This window comes from Schistocerca serialis, chromosome 4 (assembly GCF_023864345.2).
Source record: "Schistocerca serialis cubense isolate TAMUIC-IGC-003099 chromosome 4, iqSchSeri2.2, whole genome shotgun sequence".
Taxonomy (NCBI): domain Eukaryota; kingdom Metazoa; phylum Arthropoda; class Insecta; order Orthoptera; family Acrididae; genus Schistocerca; species Schistocerca serialis.
Genome location: NC_064641.1, coordinates 383939412 through 383955310, shown reverse-complemented (window position 1 = coordinate 383955310; position 15899 = coordinate 383939412). Strand labels below are relative to the sequence as shown.

The window sequence follows — 15899 nt, the reverse complement described above, 5'->3', positions numbered from 1 at the left end:
AATGTGTGTGCTGAAATAATGGATAAAGAGCATACAAGCTCCCTTAAAAAGCATAATGAAGGATTCCTTCACATCTGAGAATTTTAAAATTTTAAAACATGCGAGAGTTGTACCGCTGCTAAAGATAGGTAACGGGATTACAGAAGCGTCCGATTCCGCCCGTCTGCTTTGACCCATGCGTCACCAATATGGCAAAAACAACCAGTCTCAACATCTCCAATATGGCGCCTACAACATCATTACATAAACACGTCAACAAACACAAAAATACATATAAAAACAACAAACACATCTCCCTCAAAAAATATAATCAAACTAACGGGATCAGCGTGGTGAAATTGGGTTTTTTTGGGTGGGGACAAACTGAATATAAACACATAAACACACACACCACAACCTGAAGCCACACAAAATGATGACATAGAAACAACACAAAATTCCCACATTCCGCTACACTCACAATATCCACAGGAATCGGTCATTTCCCTTCACCTACATAGCTCAACCGCAATTATCGATAGCATGAAATAAAAACCAACAACACCCAAAAATTATAATTATACCACAACTATCAATCCCTCAAAACCAACACCAATAACAAAAATTGGAATCTAACACATTCCTTGACCTATATAGGTCAACTAAAACTGACGATACCAAAACACACAGAGCTACGTTGACACATTGGAATAGGACACTTCCCGTGACCTATACAGGTCAATTTCAAGTGACAGTACCAAAACAACTATGACAACATACATTGGAATCTGACACTTTCCTTGACCTAAATAGGTCAACAACAGCTCATGATACCAAAATGTATCTACAACTAAAACATTGGACTCTGATACTTCCCTTAAGCTACATAAATCAACCAGAAGTGATAATACCAAAACATAACACCTACACCAGCGATAAATAACACCATACCAAAAACACATGAAAAACCCCACAAGACATCACAACTCGTGAAGAACAGACCCAAAAAAACGACTACTTACCGCGCAAAAATTCCAGCACTACACATGTCAGCCACCACAATCAAATGCAAACACAGCCTCAAACACAGTGTCCCCCCCCTCCCCCACAAAAACCCCCTCCCAACTCACCCACCACCTACCAACCCCAACCGCCTCTCCCAATCCTCAGCCCCCCCCCCCCGGCCCAAAAAAAAAAAAAAAAAAAAAAAAAAAAAAAAAAAAAAAAAAAAAAAAAATCACAAGATACAGAAACTCAAGCACATACTACAACCAAAAAAAGACCCTCCGCAACATAATCACATCTCATCTAGATGAGATTGCAGGTCAGAAGAGTGCCTCTTCCCCCTCCCTGTGACTGATTTAACCACCCCGCAAAATCCCTCTATTGTATTAGTACACGCCCCAGTCTCTAAATTCTCGATTGACCCTCTATAAGACAAAAGAGCTTCTGACACTATTGTACTCCCCTCCTCTATATACTATTCAATCAACCCCACTAATTCCCTCTTCGTACTCCCCTCCAAAACCTTGAAAACACAATCTGCATGCCCACCCCCACGAAATAATGGCCCCCCCACACCTATAAACCAGCTGGAGACTAATAATCTCTCTCACGACCAACCTAGACTTCTTGAACCAGGTACTCCATCTAATGGGGCACCAAAGGTTATCACTTCAGCACCGGAACTCTGGCCAACAGCATATTCTCTTTACAGACACTGCACTTGACTATTTTGACCAGCAGTCCAAACATCTGCCAAAATTTTATGAGGGACATCATGTCCTCCCCCATCACAGCACACAACCACGAACTGTTAAATTTCACTGTCATATCCATACCTAACAAAAGAAGCGAGAAAATACATTAAAGACCTTACCGCACAACGAACAGCAAACCAATAACATCAATAGATACCGCAATCATAATAAAAAAATTAGGTAACTCACTGAAACTAGATTCTGTTCTTCAACCACAGTCAATACAAATTAATTCATACTGCAACCAACGACACTCAAATGAACCCAATACACCTCATAACACGTGGATCATACAGACAGCACCAGAGGACACCATCAACCGCACTAAGACGACACCCACAAACACAACAAACTCAAACCAAACTCTGCACTGTAACACAACAAGATGACATCTACAAAAACAACCAACTCAAACTAAACTCCATGCTGTCATGACGTCACACAGCACAACACCCTTACATCACAGGTCAAAGCCAGTTGGGATCGGACAACTCTGCTGACCCCAGGAAACATAGAAAATTTAGTGGCCCTTTTTCCTAATGTCACCATTCTTTAAAACAACAAAATCAGTTTTGAAAGGCAGATTAATGAGTTACTAGAACATTTTAAGTGAATCACAATTTGGTTTTCAAAGTGGTAGCAGCAAGGTATTAGCCATCGTAGAATTCACAAAAGTGGTACTTTATGTTCTTCACAAATACAAATGTGTTACAGGAATAGTTTCAGATCTTTCTAACGTTTATTAAAGCCAAATTATCAATTTAGCAGCTCCTCAGGATAGCATTTTAGGACAAATACTGTTCATGGTGTACACCGCCTCACTTGTGTTAGTCATGTAGGATGACAGTAATATCACAGTCACTGAGAAAACAAGTGAATGCGTTGCAGAGAAAATAAATCAAACCCTCCGGGAAAGGTTACAATTGGTCAATAAAGAGTAAAATGGCTCTGAAGAAAAAGAAAAAAAGCCCTGATTTCAGTCTGAGGGAAAATAGAGGGGGCAGCACTATATGCAGTGCAACAAAAGCAAACTGGAAATACGGAAGCGTCCGATCCCACCCGTCTGCTTTGACCCATCATGTCACAAATATGGCGGAAACAAAAACAAACACACACACTTTCCACAAGAAGCCTAATGACACTAACGGGACAAGCGCGGGAAATGGGGTGTTTTGGGTGGGGGCAAACTAAATATAAACAAATTTAGATGCCTTGTGTAGCTACAACGTGTAAGTGAAGACAGCCATGCATGAATATCCACCCACCTCCCCAGGGGTCGTAACCCCTGCAACCCATAGAAGATAAAGATGCTTCAGTAGCTGATTAGTGTTTTTTGTCTTTTTAAAAAAAAATCTCACGGGATAGAACGAACAGATCAGAAAGATAAATATAATAAACTAAAACAGAAATTCGAGGAAACAGATAATTAAAATAAGTAATAAGTGTTTTTTTAAAAAAAAAAAAAAAAAAAAAATCTCAAGAGATAGAACGAACAGATCAGAAAAGTAAATAAAATAAGATAAAACAGAACTGGAGACAGCCACACTCAAACCAAACTCCGCGCCGTCATGACGTCACACACGACAACACCCTTACGTCACGGGTCAAAGCCGACGCGTGGGATCGGACGCTTCTGTCGACCCTGCAAACTTTATAGGAATGGATAAGGATTCTCAGTTGAAGATCCTTGCAAACAGAATGTCATCAGCATGTTACACCCTTCAGGTCCTGTCATCAGTATCAGCCAGTTTTAGTTACATACTAGTCTTAACTATGGAATTCTTTTCTGGGGATCAAATGCACAAAATGTGAACACAGTTTTCAAGATGCAGAAGAGGGCCATAAGAATAAATAACCAAAAATAGGGGTTGAGATCACTGTAACTGGGGAATTAACCTGCACCATGTGAATACATTTACCAAACAGTTTTACACATAAAAAATAACATTGGTAATTATTGCTAAAACAGTAATGTCCACGATCATGGAACAAGATCTAGACTGAACTTATATTCACCAAGAAAGAATAAATACAAAACTCAAAACATAATTCTCTACCAAGGAATAAAACTGTAAGTTAGCAAATAAGATTAAAGAAATGACTCAAACAAACTTATTTAAAAAGAAAGTTAAAAATACACATTAACCCAAAAAAGTTATACACTGACGGATTATTTATACAACACAGAATAGGGATCTGGAAAAAATTTAACCCAATAATAATAATAATAATAATAATAATAATGTAACATCTACCATCCTACATAAAACTAAATTACAATAGTTCCTTTTTTTTTCATTTTCTGGAAAAATGTACCACCGAAGCAATGTTTAATACTAACATCTTATCCTCTTCATGAGCGCAAGACATCACTCGTTACAGAGGATTACTGACTCAGTTTTTCAGCCAGCAAATAGGAAGCTGCAGTGCGCAAGATGGTCCTGTTATCAGTTGATAGTGTGTGTAGTGTTACGAAACAATGTGTTTATAATGTGTGCAATGACTGGTCATGAGAAATGAATGAACAGTGTTGCTTTACCCTTTTATCATTATCAAATAACTTATTTGTAAAACAGTATTGTACACTAGGGTTAAACTGAATGAGGTTGCACCACTTTACAGAGTGGACTTACACTAGGAGAGTGGAGTCTCTAATCTCCACGCAGCCATCCTAATTTATGTGTTCGATGGTCTTCTTAAATGCTAGGACGTTTTCTGCTATAAGCCATAGCCAACTACGTTACTGATCTTTGTCATTCTAGACAAGTAAGTCTGTATATGTGAGTTACTTTGTTTTTGTTAGTCTTAAATTGTAATACTCTGACACGCCTAATATCCTTGTAAAAGAGATATAAAGATAAACAAAACTACTATAACTACTACTACATATATTTCGACGAGTGGAATATGTCCGCCTTGGGCCAAAGCAGAACTTTGGTATCAGCTGATTCAATGATTGTTCACATGTGTCACAAACCAAACAAGAAGTCATTCTTCGTGTTCCGAAAGTAAATGAAAGCGAGTCGACGTCAGCATATATGAATGTCTGATCCTCAGTCAATTCTATTTTTGTATGTGCAGCTACAATCATATACTGATGAAACCGAAACAATATGCTACAAAAACACTGAGGGAAAAAAAATTTGTCGTGGAAAATTAATCCGTAATATTTAAAATTGTTAACCAAGTAGCTGGTCTATTTGAAAGATGAATGTAACAGCCTTAATTAGAGAAACTTACGTCTTCGATCCTTATCTTCTTCCCAGCCTTTATGTCTTTCATTTTACACCAAAACGGCAATTCTGCAAAATACGGTTCATGACGACAATTACTCGAACATTTTTACTGCCACTGAGTTACTATACTCATGCTTTTCACAGCCGGAAAAGTAATGAACAGTCCATAAAAAAAAAGTTAAGTAGCATACACACTTTACCAACAGTCTTGATTCACGGCTTAAGACATCAGTTGGACAATGATTATAACTACGTTAATCCCACAGAAAATAAACAATAAATAAACGACTCATAGACGCCAATCTATTTGCTGCCTTTGTCACTTTCAAGTCGCCAGCGACATTCTGCACGTTGCCAAAAACAGCTGTGCCGCTACTCCAAAGATAGCAAAAGTGATCGCCAGTCAGTACAATTATAGGAATAGTCACGACTGGTTTTAAGTTACGGAATGAATTTATATAATGAATATAATGACCAGAAATATTTTATAACGCTCAGCTGTGAAGTAATCCGAGTGTGAGTACTCAGCAGCATTCAATCCTCTTCGTCAAAGGATCTTTGTAGTCCGAAAGTAGAAGGTGTTTTATTTATTTATCCATCCATGGACACGATATAATATTTGCAGGTAGCCCAAATTTACATAAAAATCTTATTAAATTCACTTCCAGGGCAAAAAACATGTAAAAACATACAAACATGCAAAAATTAGACACACAGCGCCCGGTCGTTGGACGAAAGCGCAGGTCACACCAATCTACAGGAAGGGCAGCAGAAATGGTTCACAAAACTACCGTCTATTGTCCTTGATATCCGTTTGTGTAGAATCTTAGAACATATTTAGATCTTAAATGTAGTAATATATTGCGAGCAGAGTGATCTCCTCCATGTCAACAAGCATCGATTCCGAAAACATCGAATATTTGGAGCCCAACTCATGTCTTTCTCATGTGGCATTCTGAAAGCCATGGATCAAAGCAGTTAGTTAGATATAGTGTTTCTTAATTTCCGAAAGGCATTTGACTCAGTACTACACAAATGCTTATTAATGAATGGAGTATCAAGTGAAATGTCTAACTGGAATGAGGATTTATTGGTTGGATGGACACAGCATATTATTTGTAAATACAAAAAAATAGATCATATGTCTCTAAGCACTATGGGACTTAACATCTGAGGTCATCAGTCTCTGAGACTTAGAACTACTTAAACCTACTAACCTAGGGACATCACACACATCCATGCCCGAGGCAGTATTCGAACCTGCGACCGTAGCATCAGCACAGTTCCTGACTGAAGCATGTAGAACCACTCGGCCACAGCGGCCGGCTTGTAAGGACAGTGATCGACTGATGCAGGAGTATTTTGAGGAGTGCCCCAGGGAAGTGTGTTGGGACCTTTGTTGTTCATGTTGTATATTAACTGTGTGGCGGCATACAGAACCCCAATTTAGCCTTCTTTTAGTAGATATGTTTCGATGGTTTAGTCAGGCACCAAGATGCATTACTGTTGCGCCATCACACCCCTCGTAACAGCTGTGACTGATCTATGAAGTGAACAACTACACTGAGATGCACTGTATACTGCATGTGTCTGGTAGTGTAAGTAAATGTAGCGTAATCACTACAGAACATTTTGAAGACCAGAACCTATATTTTACAAAAACACTTCGGATGAATGGTTATCTAGCTGTTAAGATTAATTCAGTGTTACAATATTTTCCTTTTACCATCAGGCTCGCAACACCAATGGGGGCCCAAGTGACTCTTGGGTTCTAATCGCTCATGGTGCACAGTTGGCAAGTATCATACTGTGATTGTAGAATAAATTTTGTGTCATATAATAACTAGAGAACGCTGTCCCAGCACCAGCACAGCCAATCTAGCTCTTGCTTTCCACTTAGTTATTCACTTTTGTGGCTCTAACAGGCTAACTGCATGCAAGTTCTACATCACGTATAGTCTAGAACGCGCACTGTTTTCTTTGGAAACCATGTGCTAAAACTACCTTGTGATGGAACAAGAAATGCACTTTCTTTAAATGTTGTTGGAAATCCTACCATAACATTTCCCAACAAATGTACATGGCAACAGTTATGAAACATTTCTATAATTTGGCAGGATTGCCAACCACATCAAAGATGTGGAACTTCTGATTTCATCACAAGGTGATTTTTACAAAAAATATACGGAAAATATTTTGCATTCAAGAGTAAACACAAAATAAAATATATCTGTTTGAATATAGTTGTCCTGGAAGAATCGTAAAAGTACGGAAATGAAATGACATAGGTCATGTTCTTCTTTTATTCATGTGTAGAATAGCCAACTTATGAGGAAACTCTCATATTACCTGATGTGGCAGTATTTCTTGGTTAGAGAGGTGGCGTTAAGAGGTTCACCTTCGAGAACTGAAGACCCAAATGATGGTAATTTCCTTAGAATTTAAGAGATCTCGAGCCACTATGATCCAGTTCTCGAAAAACCCACTATGAACGTCAGGGATGGACAAGAAGCTGGAAACATTTATGGAAAGTCTCCAAGAAATTGAGAACAGGAATCACTGTCACTTAACACACAATTTGAAAGGACTGTGAACAAAACTGATCTGATGCTTGAATGGTAAAAGGAAACAAAATGCTTCTGTATATTCAACAGAAAGTTGTCTTCTTCGTGAAGTGTTCAGATCCAAACAACAAAATTTGTCCGTTCCTAGGAGGAAACAAACTAAACTTGGAACAAAAAGACAGGTAAAGTCACTGGCGCATATAAAGTCCTGCCTTGGCCCTGAGCTAAAGTCCAAATCCAGCGTGGGATACAAAAATTTGACTAAGTTCAGAGGTCACCATTTACAACATCTCCAACTCCAAAAGTGTCATGCTAAGCAGGACATCCTCAGAAGCGCGACGTCTAAGACAGATGGCGAAGTCGATGAGCAGTGGACAGGGCAGTAGCCGCGGTGCTGACTTCAGAGATGAATATCAGTCTCCAGCAGGTAGATGAACTGCCACTTGTGGCCAGAATACAGTCTTAAATCCTGGCTGCATGGATGACCACAACTTTCCTATTCACGGGTTCCCTTGTTGGTGGATGCATGACATAGTCCAATTGGTGCACCTTGCCTGTGTCGACTGCTGGCTTGGTGTGGCCACTAGGACTGCCCTTAGCTACTGATAGTGCAGAGTGTTTAAATGCTGTGATTCACAGATGCTCAGTTGTTGGCACATTGCAGACAGCATGCCATAGCATCTCTCCTACCCTCCCCCCCCCCCTCCCCCAACCCTCAGGATGAAGGTGTCGAGAAAGAGGCAGGCAACATAGTCCTCGAAAATGCCCTAAGGGTGAAAAGGGCCAGCTGCAGATCAGTATCCATCTGCATGGCTGATTGGTGCTGTGGGACCTGTTGTCATGCCTCCTCCCAGGATGAGTCTGGTTCGCCAGCCACAGGAGGTGAACGAGGTCCTGGAACATGTACTAGAGGTAGATTGTAACTTAAAGGTGTGGCACCTCTTCTCTGATGAAACTGGTTAATGTGGTACCCATGCATGGATGAACTGGCACACTCACTCTCGACCATGGTGCGGCCCAGAAGGCGCTGAACAGTGGCAGAGATTCACCTTGGTCTAAACCTTGTGTACATGTTGGACCAGACAGGATTGGGGTAGCGTAATGGTGGCGCCAAGAGTAGAAATGGGTGGTTTTTCGAAGTGTGGAATGTATGACTGACAACTAGGACTGAAGACGGCAACTGTGTATGCATTACATGGCAGACAAACCTTCATGAAGTCAGCCCCAGTAGGAAGATAAGAATAAGGGCAAGATGTCTGTAAGGGAATGATGTTGACAGAATTTGGCCATATGGGTTTAAAATGTCATAAAGAAACTCTCGGTGAGGCCATTAGATGCTGGATGGAAACGAGCTGTGTGTATCAAGGAGATTCCACCAGTTGCGCAAAATTCTTTGAATTCTACAAACATAAATTGCGGCTGTTGTCGATCACAATGTTTTGGAGAGTCCTTCCAACAGCAAAGTCGCTCCAATGCTTCTATAGTGGGGTGGTGGTGGTAGATGACACACAGAAAACAAAAGGAAAGCCAGAGCTGGTGTCAATCACTATCAATGAGGAGGGCCCCAGGAAAGGGCCTGGCTAGGTTGAGGTGTTGGGGGGTTGGGTTGTTTTTGGAAGGAGACCAGACAGCGAGGTCATCGGTCTCATCGGATTAGGGAAGGATAGGGAAGGAAGTCGGCCGTGCCCTTTCAAAGGAACCGTCCCGGCATTTGCCTGGAGCGATTTAGGGAAATCACGGAAAACCTAAATCAGGATGGCCAGACGTGGGATTGAACCGTCGTCCTCCTGAATGCGAGTCCAGTGTCCAACCACTGCGCCACCTCACTCGTTAGTTGAGGTGTATCCTGGACCTTAGGGTGGAGGTGGTAGGCCAAGGAAAGTACCTGCACACCATGATAGCCTGCTGGCTTTGACAGGTCGTGCATACTGAGACCATGGTAGAGATGGGCTGCATCCTTCCTTCTCCAATATGTAATATGATGTTAGGACATGTGTTTGGTGAGGACAACCCTCCAATAGCCCTGCTATAGGAGGTCAAGGGTTCTCTGTTGGAGAGAGCCATGGATGACAACCTGGATGAGGACACTGTCCCACTGGAGCAGCAAGACCCATTGGAGAGCAGAGAGCCCATGGCATGTGTTCCAGAAGGCTTAAAGGTCAGGAGTCTGCAGTTGCCTCTGATATGCCAGCCACCCGTAAGGAATGCAGATCAAGACTTTACTGAGAACTGTATACTGAGCCATGCCCTGCTTCATGAAGGTGGAACACAAGGATAAGGTAGTGACAGCCTCTTCTACCATTATGTCTAGGTGAAAAGAGATGTGAGGAACAGTGCTGAATAGAGGGTCTGCACTCATGGGCAGAGGGGAAAAAATCTGCAATAGCATGTTGAGCTGACATTTGAATCATATAATGCAAGAATAGCTGGACAAGAATAGGGGCCATTGCTGTAGGTACCAAGCTGTTGCCATAGGTACTGCTGCAAAAACTCGAAATGGTAGGACAGTTCATAATTTGTAAGTAGAGTAAACTTGTGGCCATACATGTAGTCATGAAAATTCTTGATTCAAAAAGTTATGGTCTGGACTTCTTTCTCAATTTAGGTTTAGTTCTGGGCATAGGTGAGCATCTTGGATGTGAACACAATATGTCGTTCTATGCCACTGAAGATATGAGACAATAATGCCATCAACCTTTAGTAAGATGTATCTGCTGACAGGACCAACAGCTTGGAAGGATCACAGGCGACAAGACACACCAGCTGCAGGAAGGGCTGCCTCAAGGTCAGGATGCCTGCTGCACTGATCTGACAATTTCCATGGGACATTCTTTCTGAGAAGTCAGCGCAAGGGGTCTGCCACTGATGCTGCAAGGCAGGATAAAATGGCGATAGTAACTGATCTGCTCCTAAATTGATTTCAGTTGTGTGACACACTTAGGAACAGGAAATTCTGGACCGTTTCGTCGTAGGTAGGAGCAGGGAGGATGCTGGACAAAGTATTCAAACTTATCGAGGTTTCAGTGCAAGTTTACCTTCTAGAAAACAAGGTCCCTAAAGTGGTCATCAGATCCATGACAGTTTTCCCTGCAAACCAATATGTCTTCGAGAGATTTGGCGAATGTGTTGTTCCAGATACCAGGCGCCACTGAAAGATAGGCGGCGCGCACGTCATGCTGAATGCAAAGCGGTTGTGACGAAAAAGTCAGAGGGAGGTATTAATCACCAATAATTCGCTAGATATGTCATCGTGTGGGAGTTGGAGATATGCATCTTTAAACACCTTTCCCCTTGCGAGGCATGGCATTTCTTCCATCTTCGGTATGTAGTACGAGTCTACAACCACCTGTAAATTAATAGTAGCTTTAGAAGCGCCACAGATGCAGAGTGTTGCATTCAGATTTTGGACCAGGACAATAGGTGTTACACAAATTCTGTTCATAATAGATGAAATGACACTGTCTGTGGCAGGCACTCGAGGTCCAGCTGAGCCTAGGCTGGAGGAAAAGGAACAGTCTGGGCTTTGGAGAACTTAGAAATCACACGAGGCAGCATGGTAACATGGTCCTCAAAGTTGTTGACACTCTGATGGTGGACGAGAAGACAGTGGGGAATTCCTCAAGGAAACTACTAGCATGGGGCAGCTGTCTCCCTGTTCGAACTGCTGGTGTTGCATCATAAATTGTAAGCCCCAGAGCTTGAAAAAGGTGCAGCCAAAGCAGATTACATGCACGAGGGGTAGCAACCATGAGGATATAGGCTGTGATGGAGATAATATCCTTCCATGTACATGCGTGGAAGACCCCAGTGATGGGAATCTCATCACTGCTAAAACTCTTGAGAATCCTGAAGAAGCAATGGAAGGAAGGGCACGCCTATCCACTTTTATGTGTTGCAGTCGACATTGGTGACTGCCAAACCTTGTGTTAAACTGCGAAGTGACCAGAACTGCATTTGTTCTGCATGTCCAGCACCATCTGGATGGTGGAAGATGGAGTGAATATATGCAACACCCACCTCACTGAGATCGGCCTAGAATGGATCCTGTCCATTGTGATTGTCGTGTGTATAGTTCACCAACATAAATGTGGAAGAGCAACACATGGAGTTGGTAGCACTGCACCAGGCGAGATGCGTGAGTTTTGTGCTGCCGTACAGATAAGTGATTTAGAGTGTAATAAAACTCTGTTTAGTTCAGGAAACTAGTTTAATACGTGTATCAGTGTGTTTTGCAAGCTTACTATTAAAGGTTTCACTTTTCTTTGCGTATTATTCTAGAAAACGCGAAAGGAACATGAAGTAGGGTTACGATTGTATTCTTGCATACATTTTAGCGCAGTAAAACTTATAGAATCTCATTTAATTGTTCTGTTCCGTTCCAGCAAGTTAAGAAAAGCGTACACCTTTGTTGCTTAACTCTTATTTTGCGAAACACAGCATATATTTTAAATTCCGGTATCTGGAAACTTTGTACATATGGTGGTAGCTTTGTTACGTACAGTTGCGACTAGGCCTAATTTTTGTAAACGTGTTTTTCTTCTTCTTTTCGGTAATATAACTTATTGTCACTAAAGTAAGCTTGTTTACATACGATTGAGACTAGACCTAATCTTTCGTAAACGTGTTTTCTTGTTTTTCTGTAATTTAATTTGACTTAATCTCGCTAAAGTAAGATTTTTACCATGAGTGAAAAGTGCCTGACGTGCCGTAGAATTGTTAGCTCCAGGGTTTGGTGTGATGGGTGTAGCAGTTTTTTCCATTGGGGTGACTGTAGCGGCGGGGGAAATGGGGAAGTAGATCAGACTCATCAGTGGTTCTGTGGGATATGCATTAGAGGTAGGAAAATAATGGAACCGGAGGGGAAAATTGCTGCCCTTCAGGCACAGTTAGAGCAGTCTAGGGAAGATCTGAAGAGGTTAAAGAGGGAGAAGGGTAAAGAGAGGTGGGAAGTGGCAACAGGCAACAGGAGTAACAGACCTAGAACTTTGTCAGACAGCTTTGTGGTGAACGTGAAGAATAAGTTTGACCTGTTGCTTCAGTTAGAAGCTGATGAGCCTCACACAGAGGTAGGTGTAGAGAGGGCACAAGAAACTTTCAGTTTGTACTATTCAGTTTGTACTATTCTTTGAGTCTCCTACTCCATGGCGCTGGTAGTCTTTGTCACTATAATATTAGGTTGTTGCATAAATTCGTAGCGTTTTTGTTTTGCATCTTGGTATTTCGGTTGCTGTCGGTTTATTTATCAATTTTCATTTTTTATTTGCAGTTCATTGTTGTTATTTGAGTTTTGGTCGCTGTGCTTGAGAATCAGGTCTTGAGACTACTATGCCTGTTACAAGAATAATACGTGCACCAGAATATCTTCAAAACAACAACGAAACTTTCTTAGATTGTAGAATGCTAAATACTGGTCTCATGAGATTAGGAAAGCAAGAACAGATCAGTTGCGCTTAGTGAGCTCATTGTCTGCTTGCGTTACTTGGTACAGTGTACATAGGAACGCATACAACATAGAATAACCAACATACAAAAAGTAACAAAACAAGTAATAAATCTCTGCACATTGTGAGAACAAAACACACTCTCCCTAGACGAACACGTGAAACTACTTGGTGCATGCGCATAAATTGACGCTCAGGTTGATACTCACGCTCCAACAGAACACAAGCCAGATAATGGTTGCAGTCGCTACAACAGTCCCCTCAGTGAGAGCGGAGCGCCATCTAGAAAGAGCGCTGGGAAGTGCACATGACTGTGAGACCTCGTGGTGCTGGAAAAGGCAGTGCAGTTGTCTTGGTCACTTCTGGAGCACAGATGAGCGCTGGATCAGGCGGTGGATGTGGTAATGGTTGTCGGTCAATGGGTGGTGGTGGCTCATGAAACATGTAGGCTGGCTTCATTCTGTCTACAGTGATCATAGTATGTTTTCCATTGAAGAGAATGTCCATGATGCAGTCTTCCCTGTTAACAACCTGGTGTGAATCAGTGCTGAGCGGCTGGAGAGCCAGTTTGATGCCATCACTATGTAGCATCATGGGTGAGCATGAGTTGAGGTCTTTGTGTGTGAACAGTAGACCAATATCATGTCTGGACGGCTATGGGAGGTATATCTTCTCCATGTGTGCTCTGAGATGCCCAACAAGGGTAGCTGAGACGATCTCTTGTCGCAGGGCAGCTTCTAAGAAATCCCAGGGTAGCCTTGGTGTTTTCCCATATACTAGCTCTTCCGAGGAACCACCCAGGTCTGGTCTGTAGATGTCGCAAAGCGCCAGGAGGACGGTTGGCAGAGCCTCAGTCCACATGGCCACATGGCACATCAGTGTGTGATGTCATCTTTCTACCATTCCATTGCTGGCCAGGTGGTAACTGGTCGTCCAACGATGCCTCATGGCGCAAAACGCTGCCAGTTTTGCGAACAACCTGGACCCAAATTGTCTGCCTCTATAGTTTGTGTCATGGAAAGGTACAGAGCTTTAGTTTTCTAGCTTTCAGAATGGAATTCCTTTTCCAAGCTGTAGGAGAAACATGCACACACACACACACACACACACACACACACACACACACACACACACACACACACACACACACACACACATGCGCACGCACACACACACAACACATGTGTTGTGTGTGTGTGTGTGTGTGTGTGTGTGTGTGTATGTATGTGCATGTTTCTCCTACAGCTTGAGAAAGGAATTCCATTCCGAAAGCTAGCAAAAGTAGTGGGACAAAGTTCGTTCTGCTCAACTCTGCATTGTTGCCAAATTTATTTAAGATGGCGGTGATAGATGTGGCACTGTGGCAACGACATCAGTGTGGGAAGTTCAAATTTTGGCTGAAAAATAGGACAACTGGGCTCCCTCCACTAACCTAACCCCATCCCCTCCTCTCCTCCATCCTCTCCCTAAGAAAATGGCAGGAAGTTCAAATTTTGACAGGAAAAAGGTCACTGGGGCTAGCTCCACTAACCTAAGAAAATGGTGGAAAAAAGATGACTTGGGCTACCTGCACTAATCTAAGTCATCCAACCAACACCTCTTCCCTGCAATTGGCAGGTAAACGACTCTCGCTGTGCTGGGTTGCTGGATAGGATGGACATAAGTCTTTATTTTGCATGCAGTGTTTATAAACAATTTGAGTTGTAATAGGCAGTAGCTCCAGTGAGTATCTTCACCACGAGGTCTGAAGTCCAACTGACCTAGTAGTAGGCTACTGCAACCAGAGGGCGCTGTCGCCCCTTGGTAGTCTGGGGAAAAATGGTGGGAAAAGGACGCAGTTTGTGTCCAGCTGCTGGAGAGGGGAAGGAGTGTACATTTATTTATTTTTTCAGTGGGAAGTTGGATCAATTTATTTAGGGATGGATTTCACATAGTATATTTATTACACTGATACAAAAACTCACCCTAGCGTGCTTGGGGTCACAGTAAAGATCCTACAGACCTGCAAACTACCCGTAAATCATCGAAATAATGCAGTACACTGATGTGCAGACACGAAAACAACTCGTAAATTGTCAAGATAATGCGTGTGTAACCCTCTGCAAACAAGCTCACTAATTATAAACTTTCGAAATAATTCATTGCACAGCCTACAGTCCTGCAAAGTACTCGTAAATTAAGTAAATAATTCTGTAATCTGATGTACAGACGAACTAACAACTCGTAAATTGTCAAAATAATACCTATAAAACGCTATGCAAACACGCTCACTAACTATAAACTGTTGAAACAATGCGTTGCACAGCCCACAGACATGTTCACGAAATGATGCAACAGACACACTCACTACACGTAAAATTGGCATAATAATGCATGTATAACGCTCTGCAAACACGCTCACAACGCTTAAACGACCGAAAATAATGCAGTGAAGAAATACTCATTGCATGTAAAAACGCTTTCGAGCTATCGTTAAGAAATCCAACTGTGAAATATCAGCGAATTGTTGCCTACAGAGGTCCCAAGGTGCACATGCCGGCGTGGCGTGCTCACGCTGGTCCCAGATGCGAGACGCTTCCAGAGGCATACGTGTTTACATAACCACAGTTGCTGGTGCAACGATGCATAGCCTTTGTACCTGTGAGTCCAGCAAGATGCTTACCTAGCGACTCACCCTTGCAGGGGCAGCTAAAAGGTTGTCAGTGTTATACTGAAGTCACACATCTATGTAAATAACAGCCAAGTCTCCCCCTGGATGCACCATAGAAATCTTTTGCAATGCTTTCAGAAACAGTTTACAAATAGTCCAGAATAATACAGGTTGCATTCTTCCTAGCGATCCAACGGAACAGCCAGTCCATTACATATTGGCCTCTTCCCAGAAATCGTAAGTGTCGCAGAAATAGTTAACGGTCGCTT

At 42.1% G+C, this 15899-nt stretch overlaps 1 protein-coding gene across 3 annotated transcripts in view; it reads right to left on the bottom strand.

Moving 5' to 3' along the window:
* The window catches only part of LOC126474875 (7-methylguanosine phosphate-specific 5'-nucleotidase), a 95970-nt gene extending 90623 nt beyond the window's left edge, over positions 1-5347 (bottom strand). The window contains exons 1-2 of one of the 3 annotated variants that reach the window (XM_050102357.1): positions 5171-5347; positions 4980-5041 (exon numbers count right to left, since the gene is read on the bottom strand). In XM_050102357.1, the coding sequence (XP_049958314.1) occupies positions 4980-5021 (42 nt within the window). In that variant the 5' untranslated portion in view covers positions 5022-5041; positions 5171-5347. The remainder of the gene's footprint in view (positions 1-4979; positions 5042-5170) is intronic. The other 2 variants (XM_050102355.1, XM_050102356.1) reach the window with 2 other exon arrangements.
* Between the last annotated feature and the right edge of the window lie 10552 nt (positions 5348-15899).